General features: G+C 39.1%; 1 protein-coding gene across 1 annotated transcript in view; it reads right to left on the bottom strand.

Moving 5' to 3' along the window:
* Nucleotides 1-23,860, bottom strand: part of PLCH2 (phospholipase C eta 2) — a 75,433-nt gene extending 51,573 nt beyond the window's left edge. Inside the window, 1 exon segment of the mRNA XM_074161525.1 lies at nucleotides 23,749-23,860. Coding sequence (XP_074017626.1) covers nucleotides 23,749-23,860 — 112 coding nt within the window.
* Between the last annotated feature and the right edge of the window lie 3,458 nt (nucleotides 23,861-27,318).

Raw genomic sequence — 27,318 nt, 5'->3', positions numbered from 1 at the left:
TCATTTCAATCTCGACCTACTTAAGTATGTACGTGAGGCTCTGTGTAATGCTTACAATTATCTTTCTGCTACCCCATTCAGTCTTTCCAAACTAGAAATGTTGAGTCTCATTCATAGTTTCCAGCTGTTACGTCCAGATTGTCCTGCTGTTTTCATTCTATATCATCTTTGCATTTTAGGCATCAGTCAGCATTCCAGACAGATCAAGATCTTTGCAAGATCTGACACAAAACCCCTACAATTGTCATTTAGGCATGAATCCCATTGTCCTTACCATCTCAGGAATGATTTCAGAGTTTGGCTCAAGCCTATTTTCAGCAAGACATTATCCTGTTTGCTGACTCCGTTTTCAACACAAGCTGTGTCCCCTGAGGTATCATCTCCTGAGCAACACAGTTCAGGAGCACTTGAGGAGCACTTATTCCAGGAGCCTCCAGGGGCATCATGTATTTACACCACATTACATTTGGGTTATTCCTATTGCATCCACTGCATTTTTAATCTATGCTTATCAGGACTCTTGCTGCAGTACTGCCCTGTGCAAACCCAAGCTGACACAAAATACATGACGGTGGCAATGGCAAAAGGCACAAAGATACTGCATACATCACGATGATTTTTTTAACACGTACAGAAAACCATAAGCTGCATAATAGGCAGAGGACTGGCAGTCACCATCCTGCAAGCCTTTGAAAGGGATGATAATTTCATATATAGTCTGCTTGGCTACTGATCCACCACTTAAGGGCAATCAGGGACAATTCTTTACACAGAAAGCAATATACATTTCACGTGGCAAATTATCTTCCCTTTTTTCTTGCTTATTAATTTCTCTTTTTCTCTTTCTTCCTCTGTGTTGAATCCTACCTGTGTAAAACTATTCATATGTTGCCCTGGAACTTCAGAAAGAGAAGAATTTAGAAACAGAGACAATAGCAATGAAAAGGTCACCTTACCCTTACACCCAGACTACTGTTACCAAGAAAGTTTGTTTATAAAATGGCTTTCCAGACTGTATTTCTGTCTATGCTGAAACAAATCAGGTTTCTTGCACTCACAGGACCAAGAAGCCCCTTCTCTTACCAGTGACAACTACAGTGCAATGCATTTAATAGAATGTTCCAGGTTTATCCTAAAAGTAACCAGCATTTCTGTGTCACTGCTCTTATTTCCTGTAGTCAAGTAGAGGTTTTCAACAAATCTTGCATCCTGAGGGAGATGCAGGGCAAGTGCTGAGGCCCAGAAACTGTCTCTGAGATCTCTGGGGAACACAGGGAGGGGAAGCTTTCACACTACAGGCTCAGTCATTGCCTGGAGATAAACCTCCCATTTGACATCATCTTTTCTTCACAACTTTCTTAAGAGACAGGGCAAATTAAAAGCTAACAGCTAGGATTGATCAACTAATTTACTGATGAGCCACTCAAATTGATCAAACTTGTTTCCTTTCCCGGGTTTTCCTTTTTTTAGCAAAATAAAAATAAATGTTAACTACTCACATCTGAGACCATAATAGATTCACAACCAGTATTTTGTTACTGTATCACACCAATTTCATAAAGTAAAATGTTTTATTTCTCTGGGGGTGTTTTGCTATGCAGTTAAAACAGAATCACAGAAAATGCATCAGAGAAATATCCCCAATCCATGTACTATACAAGTCCATCACAGATCTCTTCAGCTCTGGCCACCATCCTGGCGAGGCAATGGGGAAAGGAACCGAGCACTTCTAGAGCAACAGCATGAACTACCTACACTTCAGCCACTAACCACGGCGTTGTCTTGTGACAGTGCTACATGCTGTGAGTTTACATTATGATTTGACTACATATTCAACTGCATATTCATCCTTCATCCTGAGGCTCCAAAGGTACTGCTGTCACATATTATCATGTTCCAAGCCCTATTTCTGGATAAAAATAAAAGACCTTATTCCCCAACCCAGGGGAGGAGTGTTACCACTTCTGGGAACAAAATACGGCAACCAGGAAATGCAGCACAACAACATTTTACTGCAGTTAAGACAAAGTGGAGAATGTGACATCCACAATGCCAAGGAGATTCTAAATAACTTATGAGATCAGAATACTTAGCTCTCATTGCAAGCCATCAAACTCCAAGCCAGACAGTTCCATATCTCACAATTCGTGGTATCACTTCCAAGACCTTCTATAAATCGACTTCAACACATGTGGGTGTCTGTTCTTAAGTTTTTGTTCCCATAGATACCAATGTACTTTACCACAGGAGAAAACAGCAGGTGGCGAGACTTAGAACAAAATCACCATTCCTTTAACATAGGAAGAGTTGGGAAGCTTCAAATTAAGATTTTATTGCTAAATGTTTAGAGATAGTTTCCAAAACTAACACAATCAGACCAACAAACTATAGGATCCTTCCATACGTTTATTACTCAGCCAACAATAAATTCAACAACATCCAGTAAAATGATAAATTTCCAGCCTTGCATCCGATGATGCCATGGGGTTGCACAATCTAGTGCAGAAATAATTTCCTATTTTTTTGTTATCTGAAATACTCCCCAGGTCCCCTTAATACCTTTACATGTGTTTTTTGCAGAGAACAGGTAAAGAAGCCCAGCACACTGTGTACAAGATAGATTTCTTGCAATAAAATTATCTTTGTGCAATAAAAACAGTGAAAAAAATAACCACCAACAGTCTGTTCAAGAAAAACAATTTTCCTGAAGGTTCCTATCAAAACTATCACAGCTTGCAAGGTAATACCTTTTCCACTTTCAACTAAAATAGAGGGTAAAATGCACTGACATTTTTCTAGCATTGAATGTGCCGGATATAACAACATGATGCCTTGCACTAACATGTTTTGTGACTTTTTGTATAATACAGTAAGATGTTGTGGTACCGTATGCTGTCCATTACCTTATGAACAAAGCTAACGTCATTCACATGCCCAATGCCTACAGCCTCACTTACCATCACGTGTGTGTGACAGCAGGGCAGGAATTAGAACTTAACAGGTACATTTTCCTCTCTGCTATAGAAATCCTCTGCAGCCCCAACCAGTTCCCTTCTCTGGGGCTCACCAGCCCATTTATAACATGGAGATAACAACTGCTCCTTTGGCTTTTGAGAGCTTTCTCTCCTACTTCAAATACCCTCGACAGGGATTTTAAGCCTCTGCTCACCACAGCAACTCAGTGACTGACAGGATTATTCCTTTTTGTCCCTTGATAGATTATGTTAATTGCATATTTGACATGCATTGAAACTTCAGAAAATAGATTTTTTTTTTTAAACTCCAAATGTTGAAATAATACTTATTATAATTAATTTCTTGAAGCAGTAGGAAAGACAAAGGGAAAATTCCATAAATGCTAGATTTAACTTGGAAATGAATTTTAGTTTATGTTCAGTCCCTGCTATATCTTTTCTGCAGACACTTTGCAGAGACAATAAATAAATAAAAAAAAAAATGTTCAAGTTCCGGGCTGCTCTCATTATCCAATGAATTAGACAACATTCTGAGAGGCACAGCTTCCAGTTTATAGTGGCCTAAGTAAACTCTGCCTATGCAACCTCTGCCGGGCTCAACAGGGCAAATTCTGTTCTCCACTTCCACCAGCCTAGATGCCCAGCAGATTGACTGACTTTGATTTGTACCACCGGCTCTTCAGGTGAAGAAACAATACTTTAAACCACAATAATGGCTGCAGTGGTTTTATGTCAACATTTGGTATTTTGCAAGCTACCCATCATTTTTTTTTATTGAAGGTGCAAGCACCCACTTGAACCTGTTTGGGGTTTCCTCTGGAGCTCTGATATCTTTATTACTGAGGGGGTTCTAACGTTCTAGACTCATAATGAGATGGGCTTTTAAGGAAATATTTATCACCTCCTTGTTCTGCTACTCTCAGAATAGTTTGCCCCTCTGTCAGTTATGATTGAATAAAAAGCAATTCTTAACAATTCCTGCTGCAAGTGTATTTTCTCCATTATGCTAGGTGATGTCAAAACTAATCTTTCTAAAACCCATGTTGTTTACTGCAGGCCATAAAGCAGCTTTTAAATTTAACTTTAGGTCACTAGTAAAATCCTGGATTATCGACCGGTTTCACTAGCAAAATGTTAGTGTTAGGGTAAGCGTTCAGTCTCCAACAGCTACTCAGAACCCCCACTGCTGGGCTGGCAACGGCAACCAGATGGGGAATATGGAACACACAAAGCAACCACAAGGCAGCATCGGCAGGGAGAGATCAGGTGCTGAGACAGAGAAGGGAGAAATAGCATAAATGTGAGCAGCCAGCAGTGTAGGAACCCTATGAGTAAAGGAGGTTTTCAAAACAGAGAAAAAAATATCCTGTAGCTTAGCATCATACTAATAATTGACATTATATCGTAACCATCCACAACACTGGAGTTTAGGCAGGAATACAGTTTACTGATGTAATATTCTACGGGATAGCAAATAGCTGTTGTTTCCAGGCAAGAAAATGAACCACTAAGCAAGTGCACAACCTTTCCATAATTGGTACTGACAGCAAAGTTCACTCCTTTCAACAGCAGCTATGGTGGGATTATTGCTTTTTAAAATGTATCGCATTTCTATATTTCGAAGTCCAACAAGTAAATTTCTGTTGAAGACTAGAAGGCAAGAGAATACTGAAAAAGTTGTTTTAACTAAACTGGTTTAAACTCATTTTTCCCCCACAGCATGTCTGAATAAATGACATGCACAACCTTTATTGTGTCAGTCTTAGCTCCTTATCTAATTCAGAGACTGGAAGAACTTAAATACTTTGTTGGCATATTTTCTTCAAAGACCCATAAATCACCTTGGCCATTCAAGGTTTTCAGGGAACCCACATTCTTCCAAGAAAATCTGTATTAAGCAAGGTCGGAAGATGCTTGTGTCTAGTCAAGAAGGGGGAAAGGCAATAGAGAAAGAAGGGAAAGACAGTTGCAAATAGATCTTGGGGTCTTAAAAAGCTTTAAGAACTAAAGCAGAACTACCTACCGCATTGAACTAGCAGTGATGAGTTCTCAACCACTTTGCTGAGAAGAGCCCTACAACTTCAGCACCACATACCATAAGCCTTTATGCTGCACTTCTATTTCCCGCAGTGTCTTAGAAACAAGTTTCCAACATGTTTTCAGGCTTCTGACTAAGAATCTAGAAATGAGAGAAAGACAATCATCTGGGCCACCTCGCTTAAGCAATAACACTTTGGTAAGTAGTTTATATTGTCTGCAGGAGATAAAATCTACAGCTGCCCCAGTGACAGCTGCAGAGAGACTGATACAAGGCTTAGGCTGTTTTCGGCTGCAATGCATGCTACTTATTTTAAGATCATTAAAAGCAAAATATAAAAATCCCTTGGCTTACTGCTCCTCTTTGTCCCTTCTGGCTTTATAATTGAAAAGTCAAATGCTGTGTTATATCTTGCTGTACAATTGCTCTCACTGTAATATCATTAAATACCTAACAAACTACAACCAGCCCAAATTCTACAATGAAAAACAACCTTTGGGAGTGACTATATGGCTACGCAGACGCCTCGCCTCCAGCCATAGCAATTTCCAAAATGTATTAAGTCTGTACAAACAGAGTTCTCAGGCAAACATCTATCTGCCTTTAGGAATCAGACAGCTAAGGGAAGGCAGAGCTTAAAGATATACTAGGAAGGAGCCGTTTGAAGTACAAACCTGCACTGTGGTATTCCAATGTCTGTATTTTATGGGGAAAAAAGGGAAGCAAAATCTTTTTATTCACCCAACGAGGAAATCCCTACCAGAAGTTATACAGCCAAGCTGGAGTACACAGGCAGGAGCATTCCCACTGTTAATACTTGTGAAGAATCACTAGTGCGCTCCTGACAGCAAGAAGTATTTTATTAGAATGCACCAGCCAGGGAAATTTTGATGCCTCTGCTATGTAAGATTAGAAGCTCCTCTAAAGGTCACTCTCAGGATTTTGAGTCTTATTGTCCATCTTTGAAGGAATGAGGGGAAGGACGTTTCTCAGTGACAAGACACATATGCCAATAATTCAGCTTCAACCACAGACTTAGGAGACATGGGCAGTCAAGTCCTCATTCTGTCACAGCCTTCCTGAGGAACATCATAAGCCACTTAATTACTCTCTACCAGATTTTAAAAGATGTTTATGCCAGTAGACATGTACATAAGTACTTAATTTTCAGAACCAAAGAGGCATCTACTTCCTATTTACTTGGAGGGCTCAGTCATCTAGAACTTCTGAAGATTGCATTAGCTGCCTACGTGTATCTGGCAATGCAAATAATTCAAAAGTCCATCCAACCTTAAAACAGATTTTTAAGCTTCTGCCTTTAGGCAAATTGCAAAGCATTCAGTTATCAAATGAATAAAGTCCACTTGCATAGTTTTCTGAAAGCTGCATTAACTGAATTTCAAATTCATGTTAACCAAACCCAAGTGAAACTTTACTGAAATGGTCACTTTGGATTATAATGTTGTTACTCACTGACTTTGAATTGACTGTCTCCCCCTTGGCTCATAGCCTGCTCTTTAAATCCAAACGGCCAGGAGCAGCAAAACAAGTATATAAAAAAAATAAATATCAGTCTTTCAGAAGAAACCTCATCTACTTCCATAGTCACACCTTTCAAGTACAATCTTAAAGGGGAAGATTGGAGTAGGTGGCATTCCTTACCAGTGGTGAAGTACTTGTCTTTGACAGTTGTTAGCACGACAGGACTATATTCAATATCAAGTACAGACTGCAGCCTGAGAAACACTTCAGGGGAACGTATGCATATCCAACAGGACTGACTTTCCACACATTCTACACTAGTGAAAGGGAGTGTGTTTGAGTAGATACAGGACCGAGCAGACATTAGGCTTAATTCCTTGTTCAGTTAGTAACCTGAGGATCATTTCCCTTCTCAGTGACTCTACTGTTCCTACCTCCCAACACTTTCCCTGTCCTTTCTACTTAGTTTTGTAAACTTCTCAAGTGAGGGGCTAAATCTCAGCTCCTGCAGCACAGGTGAGGTTATTACAGATGCATCCAGGCAGCAGAGACACACAGCTCACAGAGATTAACATTAAATTACTGCAGATCTCTTTGTTTCTCCGCATAATCTTTTTTCTCTCCTTAAAAATATAAATTTAAGATTCTTGCTTGAATGCAGCCCAACACAATTCCTTTATTCTGTTTTTCTTCTGCTGGTATTGGAAGGGAGCGCGGTCACAGCTCCCGTCTCTATGTGTGTTCACATTACTGCTTTTGAGATACTATCACCCTACAGCCTGTTGTCTGCAAAGCTCAGTTTCCTCAAGAAGGTGGTGTCAGCGTTATTAGGGAGCTGTGGAACAGGCGCAAAACAACCACAATCAGAAGAGAATCATGGCTGCCAGAACTACACGAATTGTCCTTATACACAAGTAATAACATGCTTCACGGTAAATTGCATCTTTGTTGTGTGCTGGGGACAAGGTACATGGTACCCAAAGGCAGGAATGGAGCAAAGAAAGAAGTCACTCTTCATTTTTCAGAAAAGCGAGCAGACAGAACATATGGTGCATACGACATATATGACAAAATGTGTGTAAGTAGCAGCATTTGGAAGTGAGATCTGTCCTGAGCTAATTCTCTCCCCAACATCAAAACTTGCAGTTCCTTCAGTCACAACTATGACCTGGATTTCTGAACGCAGTTTTCACACAGTTGATCCATGAAGAGCTGAAAAATGCATATAGTGAGGTGGTCTCAATTGCTAATTAGTAATAGAATACAACATATGTTTGCATATCTAAAAAGCAGCTGTGTTGCAGTCAGCTCCATTGTTCCAAATAAATTGAAAAAGATAAATGCATTGCTCTGTATAAGCACTAAGAAGATGAAGCATTTATGCTTTGTTAAACTTTTCAGACACTCGAGGGTGTTTGAAATTATGATGCATGTTAAATTTAAGCAGATTTATTATCCACGTGTTCTGAATGTAATGAACCCTTCACTGCCTCATGTTTCCTACTTAAAAAATAGCAAATTTTCTAAACAGAAAACACATGTATCTTGCGTAGGTCTAACAGAAAACTTTCAGTCACGTAGATACCCTGAAGTAACAATGAATGTCTGATTTTAAACATTTTCCTATAGCTTTTTTACTTATGTGCACACAACTTCAAGCGCCCACAAGAGCAGTTAAAAGTGTTGGGCACTTTTAAGCCAAACGGGGCTTGAAGCACTTCACATTGAAAGTTCTTAAATAAAAAGTTTCACTTCAAAGGCATTTCAAAACAGGATTTATTCCAGTGTACTTTGTGTTTTCTAATATATAACAAACTCCCTAAGCAGATACTACAGGGACAAGGGTGCAATTTCCAGTGTCAGATTTTTGGTGTATAGATGAACAGCCAAATTGAGATGTCCAAGTCCTACTTGAAAATTTAGGGCTTGTTTCTTTACTTCCAAGCACTCTTCTTACGCAATGCTTCAATTTAAACTATCCTGAGTACTGGCGCAGAATTAATCAGGTCAGTGAAAGCAGACTGCTAGCCCCGATTACTACACCTTTAAATACCTCTTCCATACTGACAGTTCAACTGTTACTCTTCTATTTTTAAATTGGTTTCAAACTCAAGACCCGTGGGGCAGGGGGGCAAGCTCTTCTCCAAAAATGCCATTGACAAGATGCCAACAACCTCAGCTCTTGAGGTTTTCCCCCCTTTTTTCTACAGCTTGTTTACTGGATCGTTAAGCATTCTGGCAGCAAACGGAAGGGGGTGGGGAAGAAGACGAGCTGCCACATTTCTAAAATTAGCATTTCTGTCTCTGAGAAGCCTGTGGAGATTTAAAAAAATTAGGTTTCTCTGCAACATGCAGAGAGATGTGGAATTTAAATTGTGTTACACAGCTAACATCTTAAGCTCTGTTTCATGCCAGAAAGCTAGTTCACCTTCCCTTTTCCCCCCCTGCTCCCAGCTGCCAGTCAGAGACCATTATCACAAAATACCCAGGCCATTTTATTATATAAAGTAATTGCATTCATTTGCCCCGTCATCCACAAGCAGCTCCATGACATCTTTCACATGAGCTTGCCTGTAAAGTCACAGACTCACTCCCTGTGACAGGTCGCTCCCGCTATGCTGTCAGAAAGGCACTGTGAGAACTGAAATTCCCTCTGCAGTGTGTTTTCCTCCCCTCAGCTGTATTTTTTGGGTCCTCAGGTACCAGGTAATGCCCTGCTCAGAGAACGCGTTGTGTCCTTCTTCAGGCTTTAAAAGGCAAACATTCATAACAGAAGCTGCTGCAGTTAACTGCTCTATCTTCTAATTCTAATTAGAGAATTCTAACTAATTCTAATTCCAGAGAAGTACACAGTGACATGTTGCTTTTAACACACATCCTGTCATGAAAACGCAATTAAAAGTTACAATAGCTTGATCTTTGTTATTTATTAATAAAACCCAACACTAAAAGAACTTGATTGTGCCTCAGTTCCTGTCGATCACACTTACTTATGCTACCAGTACAATTTCCTCTGGACAAAAATATCAGAAGCAGCAGTAGACCCGTGTTGCAAAACCTTAACTCAGAATGCTGGTCATACACTGATGGGCTTTATGTCAGAAATGGAAGAGACTCAGGAATGAAAAAAATTCCTTTCCAAGAACCAGTATGTGTGCCAAAGCCTTTCTTTGGTTTACCTCCTGGAAGGAGCCAAAGACTCAGCCATGAAACAAGTGCAGGCTAGCACAGACAGAAAACATATGGGACTGGAAAGTTTTGGTCCAAAATTTCCTTTTTTTTTTTTTTTTTTTTTTATCAATTATATTTTTATATTTATCCTACTCCTGTTACAAGTTCGCACCTTATAACAACTATATTGGCTTATATAATCCCACACCACTTTCAGGTATCGGACACATCAGTGTACAGTGCTGCAGCAGCGAGCTGTGAAAGAATTGGGAAGGGTTTCTTTCATGATTCCTGCACAGGAACGTGCCCAAAATAATACATGTATTTTGGATCACAGTGTTTTGCTTCATCAAAATAGTTACTGACTTAAAAAGATAGTAATATATACTACATGCTACAAGTCTACACAATCTATATAACATATAGCATAAGTAATATATAATATATACTAAGTTATATATACCCTTAAATGAGATGAGATGTTTCAAAACAATCGAAAATCTGCACATTTTGTTCCAAAATTGAAGAAAGAGGTTTATTTGAACATTCTGTGAAATACTTTTGTATTTTTAATCTGAAATGAAAATCAAACCAATAAAATTCCATTTTAGAAAACATTTCACATTTGGTGAAACTCCGTAGATCCAAAGTAAGCGATTTCATTCATATTACTCTTGCCATCTCCAGTTTAGATGTTTCCTGTAAAATTCTTTTAGACCTGCTTTGAGTCTTGAAGTTAACAAAAGATGACCTTTTCAAGTACTTCCTGACTGGAGACAGAAAAATCTATATAAACTGGGACCAGAATCCAACAGAGCTAATAAGAGGGTTCAACAGACACGAGTTCAGGTGCTGTCACATCCTAACCCTAAGTGTTGTCCTACCAATATCCCAGGGATGCTGTAACTCATAGCTTGGCACAGGAACTTGCTACAAGTCTCAACATACAGATCTCCATATATCACTGGTAAATTAAAACTACTGTCACCCCTTTCAGCTATTTCCTATTAATTTAATGAAAGCACAGAGTTCCATTTCTTTAATTAGGCAGTCTGAGCACCACAAAACCCAGCCTGCGTGCAGCAGCTTCACTATTCTTAGTGGTATCCTGGATCCACTTTGTATTTGCACTGACCTCTCAGGCACAGCCCTTAGAAATGCCCAGGATCAGCCTGCTACTAAAAGCTGAGCTTAAAGGTGACCAACGTCCCCAACGTATGAAAACCCCTACTGCTTCTTTAAAAGAAATCCCTGCCCCCAACAACCCAGTGAATTTAGTTTGTCCTCACTGTCCACAGGCCACGGTTTTTTCATTCTTGGTAATAAATTATGAATGCCCCCCCATATGCATCTGTTACTCAAATCACCAGCTAAATAATGTATGAATAAATGAAGAGACTCCTCTGAAGAGAGAGAACTGTGGGGGACTAAACTTTGAATCATGTGCTGCAGCAGCAAGCATCAAAGCTTTGCTACCAGGTTTGACCCCAGCTGGGTTTTCTTTCTTAAAAGGGTTAGGACTAACCTCTTATGAACATGAATGGCTAAACAGCAGGAGCATGGCATGAAAGCTTGCCCAGAAATGCAGGGAAAGAATGATACCCCAAATGAAGAAACTTGCTAGAAGGTATGGCTGGGTATCAAAGGTCTTCACTATCTTGTATCAGTCTGAACTGGGACAGAAGGTGGCAAGTGAATTGATAATTTTCCCGAGAAATACACGGGCAGGTAATTCCCATTAACAAAGACAGCATTCTGGTTCAAGGGAACTGATGAAATTCGAAAATATAAAGTCTGCAAATAAAACAAAATGTGAAGAAGGGCTGCTCAAGGAAGTTTCTAAGGTTATAAGCTTAGAATGATAGAAAATTAGAATAAAGACAAGTGACAGTCCTTGCAATATTCACCTAACCAAATCACAGCCACACAGCTACACCTAGTAAGATCATAGACTTTGTTATTCTTAGGAGTTCATGTAATGCAAATATATAAACACATGTGCAAATAATTTATAGTTTCTGTTACACAGAGATCTTACTGCTGCTTCAGGCATAAAGAATCTACGTTAGAATACATCTGCAAAACTGTATTTCAAAACAATACCTTTGGAAAGGGGAAAAAGGGAATTACCATACTGCATTAGGTTGTATCTTCACGTAAGACAATGGAGGTGCATTCCTGGAGCATCCAATTAAAGCTTGTTAGACCAAAACTGGAATGAATTTGAAAGGAATCAAAATTTGCCTGCCTTGATCAAAGGATCAAGGAAGTCTCCTAGTGTTAAAAAGAGAATTAATATCATCTTTTGATGCTTTATCTGATGATAATTTGTACCCCAGGAGTCAAAATAACCAGTATTATTTGGAAGTACTTGTTTTAGACAATCTCTGATGCATTACTAAAGATATCTGATCATTAGCTGGCATGTTGAATACCAACATTATACTACCATCACGTAACTGACAGAAGCCAAAGCTGCAGGTGGCTTCCGAACAACAGCACTGACAACATGACCAGTTAATACAAAATGTTTACAGCCTGATAAAAAAAAAAAAAAGTCTAGCGTATGTTCTGCTGTTACAATTAAGTCAATGACGTGTTCTTGGTGCCCTAGCTATCATTGAGGTTGGTGTCCGCTTGTCATCCCCTCCCAGCCTCGTTCAAGTTTCCCTTGTTGCAACTTGTGACCTTTGCTTCTTGCCTTTTCACTGTGCCCCTCAAGAAGAGTCTGGATCCACCTTCTCCAGAAGCACCTATTAGCAACAGAAAACCACGCTTACATCTCCTCCTCGGTTTCTCTTCTCCAAGCCAGTCAAGTCCAGTTCCCTCAGCCTCTTTCTCTGTACACCATATGCTCCAGACCCATAACATTTCATCAAGCGCTGCTGGAGGCTCAAGGTGGAAACATCACCCATGTACTGGGGAACCAGAACTGGAAGCAGTATTGGATGGGGCCTCAGAAGCAATGCTCAGGAAGAGACAATCGCCTCCCTCCACTGCCTGGCCATCCTGCCCAGGCCGTCACCAGTGTGGTTTGTCCCCACTGCCGCAGGGACGCGCTGCTGACACACGGAGAGAAAAGCTGTCCCAGCAAACTCATCAGGCTTGGAATTCGCTCTGAAAAGTGCAACTGCTGTCAAGTGCGGGAAGAGAAACAGAGAATGGCACATCCACAGACTGTTCAGTCTTTACAGAAACCAGAAACATACCTTTAATTATTTCACTGCGTAGGAGGACACAAGAATTCAGTGCACAATCCCCTGCATGAGCTATACATCTTAGACATAAAACGCTGTGCCGACGCAGGCTACTGTCTTTCAGGAAACTGCCAAAGCCTCCTTACGTTTTCAGCGTCTCATCCACTGAGAGCTTCAGCACCACCTGTTCAGGTGCCGAGGACAGGTATTTATTTCCCCATTATAAAAATGAATGGAACAATCCGTCACTGCATCATCTCTTGTCCCTAAATTATCTCATTATGCTGCATGTTTCACAACAACAAAGTAGCATGGGACCTTCACCACTCCGTCACATCGCTAGCTTTTATTACTGCCTCAAACTGTTCTGATCGAAGTGGGAAATCTGCATAGCTTGGATGTTACCTGATGTCAGTTAGAAACTTCTACTGAGCAGTAAACAGCAAACTGCACACAGCACATCAGTCAAGGCACCCGAACTCACAGTAGGAAAGAAAATCAGGTTCTAAACTACACAGTAAAGAACCCAGTGCAGACTCTTTGGTGATAGTTATTGGCAAAGTCACTCTGATACCAAAACTGTATATACGGGACATCACGGCCATGGCACACAATGCAGAGAATACAGACTTTATCCGTACCCTACCTGTCTGTAAGAAGCTTGAATCTAACATCTTGTAGTTGCACTATTTTAAAAAAGCTTTCCGAGTGGAGGATAAGCATTTCAATAGTAGTGTGGCAAATGCATGCTTGGAGTGTGGGGAAGGTTATATAAAGCCCACAGAGAGAAGAAAAAGGCAAGAATGGAACTGTTTCACTGGAATAATATCCCTAAGGTCACTGGGTTTGCAGGCACAGAAAGAAGAAGGTAGCACTACACCCTGCAAGACAGTTAGGTGGTTGTTCAATAGAGCTTAGAATAAAAACTAATCTCTGAGCATTTTTTGAGGACCCGGCATTGCACAGCACCTGAATGCCTGCAGGTGCTTTTAACAGTTAGATGCATTCCATGCGTTAGCTGTAATTTACTTGTCAGTCATTTACTTTACTAATTATCTACTCAAAATGGTTCATCATACAGGATACCTGAAGGGTTACAACCACCATTAGAGATGTGATAGCTTTATCTTCAAACAGAACAAAGATACAAGCAACATCATCCTCTACACAAATATGCTTTGTCATAAAACATGCAACTGACACATGCATATACAGAACCACAAAAAACACACAGCACTGAAGAATAAATTTAAGATCTGAACACATTAATGGCTTAAATGAACTATGTACCACAGCCAAAGGTAAGAGTGACTGCACAATCAAACCGATCAGCATAACCTACAAGAGCTAAACTACTGTATAATCCCGGAGAGAACACAGGTACAGAGCTCTGTGGCATAAAGGATTCTATTCCAGATAGCAAAGATTAATCTCATTAAGAAGTGATGCGTATAGAGTTTAGCACACTGCATGTAGTCCATCTTATTTAAAAGTCAACCTTCATTTCCTCCATCACTAAAGTTTGCAAGGTACACTAAATTTAATATCTATAGCTAATGAAACTGCTCTGAAGTAAACAAGTTTGTCAGAGGATTATGAATTGCTCTATCTTTAGCATTACCATTTCCCTGAAACAGTACTTATTTCATTTACAGTAAACAGAATGGGGTTTTGTTTACTTAACAGTCTTTTTATTCATCTAGATACTATGGCCATAATTAATAAAACATGCCTGCTTAGAGATAAAAGAGCTTTTGGAATGACAGTGTGCTGATAAGGTTTAAAAAAAAAAAATTATCCTTGAAACAAACAGCTAAATAAATATCTCTGGACAAGTGAGAAAAAAGGAAAAGTAATGTGATGTTATGAAACTACAACTGAAAAACCAACTGTGCACATAAGCACGAGTACAATTTATCCTCTAGATAAAATTCTAGTGCATATGGCAAAAAGAATAAATCCACCTACTGTGCTTCTGTGGTGGGCTTCCTAAATCCATTGTCTTGCAGAAATAAGAATATTTTTTCAATTGCCTATGTTAGAATGTAAAAATACTCTGCATTTTCCCTCCGTCTCGCTCCCTCTTCTGCAAGTCTCTCTTTCTGTTCGCGTGAGAAGGCAGTTTAAATTTCATCCCATTTATTAGCGCAGTCACTGAGGAATCACTGTCAGTTTTCCGATGGTACAAGCTCCTTTACTGTACACAACACCGAGGAAGCGGGGGAGAGAAAGGAGGTAGGATTTTATCTAAACTACTTTTTGCTGGAACAATTAACTCTTCATCGACTGACATCTCCTTCCTGCTATCTCTAGCATCAGTTGACACCAAAACATCCGTTCCTCTAAGGTAACAGGGAATTCTTTATGACAGCTGTTTAATGCTCGTGTTCCTTCTTTTAAGATTTCCTCTGCTTTTCTCTTCCACTGATTAACAAGGAGCTACAGCCAGACACTGCCACAGCCACGATTTCTTACAACCATATGAAATGTCCCTTTTATGCCAGAGTGATTAAGGATCACAAATCCTATGAACTAAGTTTACTGTGACCCCCAATCACTAATGGCTAGTAGAACTTCTAAAGATCTCTAAGAGATTTATTCTCCACCAACTAATGTTTACTTCTTCAGACAGAGTATTTAAAACCTCTAACACTGAACATCCAAAATAACAGAACAAAACTATTTGCAAAGAAAACAAATTCACTGCCTCTAGAAAAATAAAATGTGGATGCACCTGTATATACCACCTTCATCGCCAAACACTTAAATTTTCAAAGTGGTAGAGCAGAATTTTGTTCCTTTGCTGTGAATTTACAGTCATGTAAGAAAGGACTATTTTGCTCCACTTTTTCTCAATCACCCGTTCTAATAAAAAGAAATACAATTTAGTGACACCACCCCATAGCAAGCTCAGTATAATCAACCAGGACTGCAAAGGTTTTCATAAGTTTAGTGTTTTCCTGGGAGAACTATATGCTCTGTAGATATTTGCATCTCCTCTTAAGAGAGAGTTTTAACTTTTTAATCCCTGCCCACAGTAAAACTCTGATGCAAATTTTTACCTAGATCTGCATGAGAAAAATGAGTCAGAAGAACTAGATTTTCCTAACTAACTATTCTCCTCTGGAAGGCAGCATGCTGGATTAAGCACCAACTCAGAAGGATATCTTTCTCAGAAAGATCTCCTTAACCATTTAAGATATTTTTGTCTTAATACTACTGAATCTCAAGCATTCAAAGAAGAAATATGTTTCACCACTGTTGCAAGCATGATCCTTGAGACTCATTCTGATCACTAGCTAAGGAGTCTGTCTCATACTGTGGGAAAAAAATTAGCAAAACCTTAAAATATTGCCAAAAATAATCTCATTCACTCTTCTCTATAAACCATTCACAGCTCCTCTATTTTGTTGAGAGCATTTTCAGCATAAAAGGTCCATAATAGAACAGTTTCTCTTCACATTCACACACAAATACACGGATTTAACTCATGGGTTTTACCTCCAAGATCATGAGTATTCTCTTTTTCTTTTTTTTTTTTTTACCATATAGCCAGTGATGCAGCTGAAGAATCCTGGATTTGCCTAGAAGATAGCTGCAGCCAAGCATAAAGCAGTTCCTCATAGTTAATTAACTGTAGAAAACCACTATGATTTGCTTCAGAAGACAACTGAAGTTATTTGTTCTCTCAAGAAACAAAGCATTCCTCTCTCTGATGAATTATTTAACCCCAGATCGAACTGACAGATAAGATTCTGATGTGAACAAAGATAAAAAGAAAACTGCTTGTAGATGAAAAGCATTTAAATGTTTTGGAAGGTAAGCAATATCTAAAGCCAGGCGCATTTCACACTATCACCCAGCCAGGGATGGCTTGGATTTTAAAAAGCCATTTGCCAAACTCCAAATGCAAATCAAAGCTAGACGATAGTCCATGCTGTAAGACACAACGGCTAAGAGTCACTTGGCTATTCCTGCATTCAGTGACTTCCGGGGGGATTAAGTTTATCAGAACTATCACCAGACACAAATAATTTACTTGTGAGAAAATGTATGAGAGAGACAGCTTTCTTTACAGTGCTTACAAGAACAGCATCCTTCTGAGCTGATTTGATTGACAGACTTATTCACAGCTAATGGCTGTATCTTAAGAACTTCCCACAGATAATGCCAATATAGTTGAACTTTGTTAAAGAACACTGGATTCCCTCCGCTCCCATCTTTGACAAACACACAGGCTAAGCCCCCATCCAAATGAATGAAAGGAACATATTTTTCCCCTCGCAATATTATAAAGACTATTTTTGATTGTTCCAGCACTGGTTCAGTCCATCCAGAACTTGGTTTCCTACCTCTAAACATATCTCTAACCATCTGACTGAGCATTATTTTTACTTACTGCAGTAGTTTCTAAGAACCAAGCTATAAAGAAACATAACTTCCTTGCTACCAGATACTCAACACCTATCAGGAACTTTCATTCTGCTTTGCATCCAGCAGCAGTTCTGAGGGAGCACAGTAGTAGTTGCCCTGGGTAATAATCAGCAAGCAACGCCGGGTAGAAAAGCTCCAGGAATAGCAGTACTCTGACACAACTGGTTCTGAGGCAGCATAAAACTTTTCAAACGCGCATTCTAGAAGGATGAAGTGAACATCTGAAGGATACGCAAATATAAGCACACATGCAGGGCAGTCCTGGGTGATTTTTCTCTTTCACAGGAAGCCTGCATAGTACTGGTCATATATGGTAGAAGAGCTGTATTTATGCACCATGTGTTTGTCACGGTACTGTTCACAAGAACTGTTTAATAACCATGGAATTGACATAGATATACACCTATAAATATAACTTCTTGTTCCAAAGTCTCCTCTCCTTTTTAGTTAGGTTTGTGCTCATGACACCAGCTTAGCATTTGTACTTTCATCCAGTAGATGGCAATAGCGATACAGAGAGACCATTGCATTAGGAATATTCTTATCCTAGACTCTGGAATGCATGTGCAAACAGTACTATTTATTCTGCCTGAAGTGCCCCATTTCCCAATACATACTTCTAAAATCTTTACAGGCAACAACAGATATACAAGAGGAAGAGTAAGAAAACCTGAAGGGGGGAGATTTTTGTGGAGGTGGAGGAAGAAACAGAAGGTAACACTCAGGTGATCTAGTTTCTAATCCATGTTCAACCATAAAAACTCTTAACACCAGCACACCAAAAATTTAATATGCCTCAGGCTTTACCTCAACAAAATAATTCCACTTCTTCCACACATGACACAAAAATAGATCCATTAACATCACAGCAGTAGCTTGGATCAGACGATACTATGATACTCATAGCATATTACTCAGTTGTTGCAGTCTAAACCTAAATTAAAGAGGGGCTTGGTCAGTCTCCTCTCCAAGACTGGTTATCTCTGTAAGGGCAATATAACTTGCTCACAGATTCTCTAAAGATATTTAAATTGTCTTGGAGTAATATAATAGTCTTTAGCACCTCAAAAAAGGCAGTCTGTGTTGAATTTTTGCTCATTAGAAAGATTTAACCCATCAAACCTGTCATTTGTTATGTTTACTTTCCTTTTCAACCTTTAAAGTGAAGGTCTAATGATTTTAAGTTAAAGAAATTAAAATCTGAGATGCAGATTTCCACTACAAAGCTAACATATGGCTGTATCTCCGTGTGTAGTACGCTGCTTTTTTTCCCCAGTACAGAAAAAAACACTCAATTCTGCACCACAGTTCAGTCAGTACCTTTTATCTTGTTTTCACTAGTTAACTTCAACAGAAGAAACGGAACTAGCAATTAAATTGACTATCCAAGTAACTCTCCCCTTTTTTATTACAGTCACATGACTTCAATCGCACACAGCAAAGAGAGGTGAGGCCAAACTCCAATATTCCTGCTGACAATAGAGAACGACCAACAAATCAGACCTTTGTCTTAAGTACCCTTATGGTTCCCATTGCTATTTCTGATAGTTTCCCAACCTTCCATGCATTTATCCTCCCAAACTCCACTAAGACAAGGACAGGTAGTTATTAATATTTCATGATTCTAAAACAAAATCACTATGCAAGGTCAAAGGATGTGTGAATTGGAGACAACAAACTGCAGACCTCTCTGCTCCATTGCGGGTGTCAAAATCAATAATATTTAGGCTCCTAACTTCCAACACATTTCAGTGGGAATGTGCCTAAATAGGAGTTAGGAGACTAAATTCCTTTAGGCATCTTGGCGCAGAGCCTCCTAGAACTATACACTTTACTAAAAAATAAGCAAACAAAAACGCAACCAAGCAAAACCAAGAAAAAAATAAAAAGAAAGCTTTGCAGTTTTTCATTGCCTGTTGAATCCATTTGGGCTAAATGGCAAGGCTTAAAAAGCTCATTTGATCCAAATTAATACCCTAAAGAAAACAAATATACATTCCTCAAAGACGGGTAAAAGGAATATATGAATCACATCAGCTGAAAGACAAGATACCAGTTTTCAGCACAGTCAAATTGAGATGCAAGATCCTCATATACTGCTTGGTCCAGATTTACTATTGAGCAATGCTTTGTATCTTCATTTATCCTACAGAAGGATTGGAAATAGATATAGACCTGAATTGGCATTGTAAGGCCACTCTGTAAATAGGTAAAGGAAGGTAACAGCTGAGAAAGAAAGAATCCAAGTTGAGGAGTGCTTGCATTAGCCTAAACACAGGCTAGCAGGTTTAGAGATTTATGTTGCTTTTGCATCACGGGAGCACAGATCAAGATCATTAAACTGGACTGAAATATTCCACATTTATTCTATTGCAGTCTTGAAATGCTTAGTCAGGTGAGTTTTAATTGGCTGATCATGAACATTAGCAGCCTCAAGAAAGATTTTCGTTGTGCAGTAAATCAGAGAAGTTTTGTGCCCTATTGTTCCCTTTTGTGTTATAAATTTTTCAGATACAGCAACTCTAATTTTTGCTCAGAGTATCTGAAATATAAATTACCTGCTTTACATAATTTTGAATATCTCAAAACAAACGAAAAAATAACCCAAGCTGTCATCTGTACCTTACTCAAATTTCAAATGATTTCATAAATCTTAATTTTTGGGAGGTGACTTTTATAACTTTTTTTTTTTTTTAAGTGAAGATTGCTGAAATAATTTGCAAGAGGAACTCTAATGAGCCATCACAAAAATGATTGTTCCAATTTCTGGTAAGCTACATTTGCAGCTGGAAACAAATACTTTGAGGCCCTTGAACCATTTGAGCCCAGGTTACATCTGGACTCTCAAAACTGAGCCTTCTTTTTTCCTAGTTTCCTCTCAAAACTAGCCTTTTTCTGGTGGAGAGGTGGGGGGAAGCAGGGACTGCATTCTGAGCCAAACATCCTCCTGGGACCTTCTGTCACATATGATTCACAAATCTCTGCCCTGCATCAGATGTATGTATGGAACATGCACGTATATGGTGTAATGAACGTACAGATAACATTAAGAACACCGCTGCCCTCTAGTGTTCAGTTTCAGTCAAATATTACCTTCTGTAACGCGAAATGACCTGAGGAGCAGAAGTTGCCCTTATTATCAAGTAATTCAGGACACTTTCTCCTTTGCAATGCACACTATGTTACATCAATGGCAGAATCAAGGAGAATCACATGTTTAAAATTAAACACTTAGGATTAACAGCGTCTTTTCAGATTTCCTTCAAACTGCATCAACAAAAAGCAAACCCAAACCAGTATCCATCCTTCAATCACTTGCTAATACATGCAGAAGTAGTAGAACTATACTATCAATTCACATTTTATTTTTAACTGATGGGCATTTTCACAGCAATCTGGCTTTAATTCAAGTTACTGTCAGGCAGCTGATACCAATTCATGTATCACCATTTGTGTCTCTGTTCTTCAGCTAAACTTGTATCATGGAATGGTTTGGGTTGGAAGAGACCTTTAAAGATCATCTGTTCCAGCCCCCTGCCACGACAGAAGCCCTGCTTATGGAGACAAGGCAGCATGTTAGAGCCACATGCTGAAGGCCACCTTAAGTACTTCTCCAGGCTAATCTGATGTACTATATATCTAAGCAAACAGGATTTTGCATGTCTGTGCACAACACACTTTCATCAGATTACAAGGGAAAAGTGAGTCTAGACATGCCAGAACATATTTGAAAAATAGAGGATTACTGAATTTGCTGTATACCTCCTTGATTTTGGACTTTCCCAATGCTGCTGTAATAATGTCGAAAAATATGTAAAAGTTAATTGCATTCCACTCAGATTTCCTTTTTACATAGTAATCTTATTCCTCATCCATATATAGCCTACACAGAAAAGCAGAGGTTTTATTCCAAAAAAAGGAACAAGTTTTGAAAACTGTATGTCTCAACTGATGAAACAAATCAGAAAACTGCAGAAGAACGCTGAGTTTCAAGACATCCAAGATTAATCAGTACAGAACAGTACAGAAGTAGATTGTAGGTAGCTGTGATACTATGGGACCAAATGATCAATTGAGGAGCATTAATGTAACTGAATGGGTTTATTCCAACTAGTGATTTAACTCTCTAGCTCAATCCTTTCCTAAATTTTCTTGCAGGTATATGCCCAAATGAGAAAGCTGAAATGTCATATTTGAAAGCACAGGCTACTCAAGACAACAGCTCAAGAGTATTATTTTCACTTCTATTAATTGCTGAGCATTTATTACAATACAAAGGCCAAGTAAGATAAAAGCTGTCACTGCACTACACAGCATTTAAACCGAGTCATATAAAGAGTTAATTAGGGGGGTAAGAACAAACTCAAGTGGGCTCCTAACAACCCTGCAAAGGGATTCCTGAGCTGCAGACCAGCTTTTGTTTAGGTTGAGACCCACTTGCATCGGAATGCTGGAAGTGCTGCACAGGCACAATGAAGACTTTCTCTCCCTCCAGCTGCTCCTGCCATTTCCTTGCACTTCATCCTACACACTGAGAGAGCTTTAGGTACAGAAGTATATAATGGACAATTCTTGTTGCTGAGGCAAGAAATTATAATTCATGCCACAAATAAAATGCAGTTCCCTAAAAGTCAGCTTATATAATATAGCCATGACAATTAATTATGGATTATATTTTCATTGACAAGCTGTTTTTAATACAACTCCAATACAAATCTACTCAATCCCATTAATGCTAGTAAGAAATATACTTATCAGCCCAAATTGTAAGCCAGCAGAAAGCTAAATTCATCTCACAATTGCTGGAAATTTGATGAAATTAGTTCCTGTGAGAGCCCAGCCAAGTTTTAGTGTTGTCTACTTCATGACTGTAGGCAGTAAAGAGAGAATGTATTTGAAGCAAGTGAGTCCTGTGTTGAATACATGAAGTTCCAATTAAAATCTTGGGCTAAATCAACTTGTTTTGTTTTAAATGCAACAAACAAGCTCCTCCTCCTTCAGATCTCTCCTATAGCCCAAATTCATCTGTCACAGACATGAGTTACACAATTCCCTTCCTCCTACCCAATCTCCACTCAACACCTGATGGGCAAAATCACATCTGTAATCTCCAAGCTTCCTAAGAGAAGAGCTCATTTTCCTCTGCGTAAGCTGTCAACACTCAAAAAAGAGCAACAGATAACAATAGTTATTCTTTGAGCTCTGTATCTCTCAGCTCAATTCAGGCAACTTCATGGCACGGAGCCACAACCTGAGGCAGTATAAATCCTGCTCCCATCAACTTCAAGAAAGTTTTTCCAGAAGCGCGTGAAATAATCAAGGAAAAAAGTTGCAATCAGTTTTGACAGTCTCATCCGATGATACTAATCTACATCTTTTAAATGTGGCCCAAAACATTTGGCTTTGAGAAAGCTTGGGGTTTTCTTGCTGTTCTTATGTCCTTCCTAGCTGCGTTCTACTGCTATGATTCCTCGCGCTTTCCCCAGCATTTAGCATTCACACTGGAATATATCTGGTAAAGATTAAAGACTAAAATGTTTAGGAGCACTTGGTGCTGCTGAATAAAGGAGCATGGTTGAAAGCCAAAAGCAGTTGACAGGTAACTGCACTAGAATCGTGCACAAAAAGGATAATGCTAAGTTACAGGGCTACCACTGTTTCTTTGTATTAGTATTAATTGCATTGATAAGAAAAATAATTTTCTGTCTCACAAAAAGATTCAGCATACCTCACTTCCTTCTCAAGAGGAATTCAGCAGACACAAACATTTTTTCTATCAAAGCTGCATAGACCACATTGTGAAATTCTTATAAATTGTCCTCTCCTACAATCCTCCTCCCTCAAAATCATGTTCTGAAGAACAGTGGATTTGAAATCTAAGGGATCCTATTTTAGGATCAATGACCAGCATGAAATGTTTCAGAGAACTATGGACATAAACCTTGCAGTGCCAGATAAGAAAGTATGTGTCTCTTTCCTCCTGCTAGATATAATCCTTATCTCTACTAGTTCCTGGATTAAACACTACAAATGAGGCTTACTTGGAACATGATTGATACCACTTAATAAACTGTACATCTCATTTCTACCTAGATTCTAAAGCCTGTTCTTGTTGGCCATCTTCTGTCTACCCATCTTGCAAAGAAAAGTGATATACATTCCTTTTGAATTCCAGTGCTTATCTCTTAAACCACCAAGACTTTAAGACTTCTATTTCTTTTCTGTCTCATCTGTGTTTACATGTCCTGTCAGCTTCATTTTTACATGTATTGTTTCCAATCTACCTTAATTGCCAATGGGAGATCCAGTACTATCCACTGAAGATATTGCAGCTAGTAAGTTCATCTCTCAGAAAAACATCTCTGCTAGCCAGCACAGAGAGGCAGCTAAAAATGCAACAGCAAAATTTAAAAAGGGCAGGTTTGCGTTCTTTCAGAATTCTTTCACTTACCTATTGTGATGATGTTTGCAGAGAGGAAATGGAAATAGCTTCCATCACGGAGCATGAGTTCTTCTCTTTGTGCCAAATCCCCTGCTACAGATTTAGGAGAAGTCAGAGCCATCTCAAGCTTTCAGATCAGCCTAGCAACAGTGCTTGCTCCAAGTCAAAGTATTTCAGAACAGATGTCTGCAGAAAGTTTCAGTCGAATAATAAAAGTATCTGAGAAAAATAAAAAAATTCAGGATGTTGTTGGTTTACTTCGGAAGTCACAGCCAGTGCCTTCTCTGGAATTCCACATTCAGGAGACTGTCCTGGTTTAATCCTGCTGACACATATTCCATGCATTGAAGAATAAAATGTATAGTATCAGTATGGCAGAAGAACTACCACTGAGCTCAGTCTTGTTAGAACGGATGCGATGGCCCTTCCCAGGAGCAAAACAGTTACAAGTATTCAGTATATCTTCCCAGGGTCTCTTGCATGTCTCAAACCTGGAGAAGACAATTATTTTTTAAATAATGGAAATTGCTTTAACTGTTTATTATACGATATTTACTGCAGGAACATAGCTAGATGACATACAAGGCCTCAACAGTTGCTTATACCCAGATAGCTCCTCACATAACAGAAGCCACCGACTCTTCTTTCTGTCACCCCAGTATTTTCTATAATCATAGAAAACTATGCTTTTGCCAGCAGCAACTTCTCCAGAAACCAAATTACTCATGCTGGGTTTAATTTTTTGTATATATACACATATACACACACAGACATATCTATAGATATGCGTACATATAATATATACACAAACACTTAACTCAAGCATGCTGCATAAGTGAATGTGTCAGCTTTATTCCCAAAGGACAGCTTTGAGAACTATCTGCTGTGATGCTGGTTTGTTCATTCAGTTGCTTTTACCCTTTAAAGTTATTTTCTCCTATTATATGCCATCAGCTGTCTCCATACTTATCTCTTCATCGTTGTCTGGCGTTCTCCTTCCCTTTTCTTATCTATCTCCTGCCCACTGGCTACAGGAGACTCACCTTTCCAAAACTTTCAGATGAATACCTTCCTCAGAGAAAGAAGGTCAAAGGCTCACTCCAAAACAGCAACCACACAGGACAGAAACCTGGGATCCTACCTTGTGCTAGTAACTGTTTGAATCTATGGGAGTCTCCTTCAGTTTGTAATTACAAGTTGAGCTCTGAAACATTGCCCTAACATGTTTTGTTGTGAAAGCACAGATCCAGTTTGACATTACTTTAAGAGAGAGAGGGCAATGAGGCATCGCTATTAATTTACAGGGAGTAGAAACAGAGGGATGGTTGAGACATTTGTAGCAAAAAATGACTAAGAGATGTCCCTGTTACAGCATCTGCAAGTTTGAAGTCGTACCTCTCTTCTTGTCTTTGGTCCCTCATCAGCTTCTTGGGGAAGTCATTTCCTCTCTTCAACTATCTTTTCACCAAGCCCCACCTTCTCCATTCTCTGTCTTGTCAAAATCTCCTCTGTTGAGAGGGAGCATGTCAGTCAATGAGTAATACCCATACATGGAGCCAAATGCATAACAACTTCATATATGGAACAGTAGTGGTTTGCAATGTTGATCCTGTGGAAATTCAGTATCACTGAAATCACTTATTTCCACATTTAAACAGGAAATATCTCAAAGGGTATCCTGTTGCTCTGAAAGAATTTTGGGTATTATCAGTAGGTGAAATTCATTGTAGCAAGGTTAAACCAAAGAAAAAACTTACACATCCAGAAAACAGTCATTACACACACTACTCAAACATTTCTATATGTCAGTGATTAGAAGATACCTGCAAATATAGCTGCTGAAACTCAGTATTCAACTCTGCAAGCAATTTACCAAGAATCAGACTCCTCACCCGAAGGGAAAGCCTGGCCTGCGTTCAGTGTTGATCCTGCTTTGAGCAGAAGGTGGTATCAAACAACCTACCTTCTGAGGCCCCCTCAGTCTTGAATTATTCTAGGAACTGAAATTAATTTATTATTTAGTGGAAATTGTATGATACTCCTCAAGAGAATTAATAACGCTATAACCCACCAGGTGCTTACATGGATTAAAATACAAGAGAAATATTTTTGTTAATGGCTTTTGTAGAATTATCAGAGATCCCAAAGCTAACAAAGAGCTGTCAGACTCCTTTAACAGCATCACCTTATCCTGTAGTGATGTCATTAAAGCACACAAAAGCTGTAACAGTAAAGCCGTTGTTTGCAGATGAAGTAAGCAACATTTGCTTAAGACTAAACTTTTCTGATATTACATTTGTTGTGGCTGCTATTCCTATATATTGTTTATTGTTTATATTTTGCATTTAGGTAAACTTTTGCTGAAGACATAAAATATGCTGAGACAGAGCATAGCTGAGGAAAAGTTTTAAGATATGATCCTGCCTTGATCCGTCTCCCCTGTAGCCTCTGCCTGTACCTTCCAAAACCACAGCGAGGTAACAGACCTTCCTTGTCTAACTTTCCCATCCCACTCAATAAGCATCTTCAAAATTTCCTGAGCATGACAAAATATATAACGTCAAGAAAAGTAGATTGAATACAAGGAAGAAATGAAGTAGCTATAATTAGATACATGTACATTTGTTCAGTATATTTGCTTTCATTGCACCTGCCCCTGATTTACAATGAATGAGAAAAGACTCAGGAAGGTTTTTGAACTTTAGGGGAGAACCAAAACTTGACGTTAGAAGGCATCTCAGGAGTTAAACCAACTGTGTCCACTGAAAAAGCTAAAACTGCACTCAACAGCATTTCTGGGGCTACTTGGTTGCATACTCTGAGCAAGTACTTCTACAGATGACAGGCACTGCCTCACAGCAGGTGACTTATCTGTCTGCTTTGGTCATCTCAGCAACTTCTCCTCCTAAGCACAATTTTATAGCCACTAGCCACTAAGTGCCATTTCTGGTACATACACATTAAGTGTTTTACCCTGAGATCAATCCAGGAAGCCACAGCTCATAGAACAGATGAAACTATTTTAACATTGAGACAAGATCTATTCACTTCCTTTTCAGAAAGTTGAACTGGTTGGTAGTTATTTTGCCAGACTCTCTCACCTCTTTGCTTTAGGGGTTTTTTGAGAGGTCATTTCCTTTGCAGGAAGTTCAATCACTGTGACTCATTATACACCAAAGAATACAACCATAAGAGTGAGGAAGACTTGATGGGCACAGATGTTCATGCTAATACATACTGGCATCATTTCAGTTTAAGCAGATGAGCTGCAATACCTTAACATTGTATGAGGATATGGCTCACTGAACATTTTATTATCTTGAGCCATGTCAAATTCGTGTTCTTTGCTCTTTTGAAAGTGAAGCTATTGTCACTCAGCTATCTCTAAATCTCTTCTGTTTTCATGCAAAAGATATTCTTTCTTCACTCAGTCCCACCTCTTAGAGGTTCTGTACAGGTCCTCAGACTTCCCTCTCTTCCCATCCTTTCTCTTCTCTTCAGCATACCTATATTGTTTAAAAACAAATAAACAAAAAAAAAAGCCTAGCCCCTCTCCCCAGAACAGCAAGCTGAACGTCT

Source organism: Numenius arquata, chromosome 20 (genome assembly GCF_964106895.1).
Source record: "Numenius arquata chromosome 20, bNumArq3.hap1.1, whole genome shotgun sequence".
NCBI classification, from domain to species: domain Eukaryota; kingdom Metazoa; phylum Chordata; class Aves; order Charadriiformes; family Scolopacidae; genus Numenius; species Numenius arquata.
This window is presented reverse-complemented; position numbering and strand designations above follow the sequence as displayed.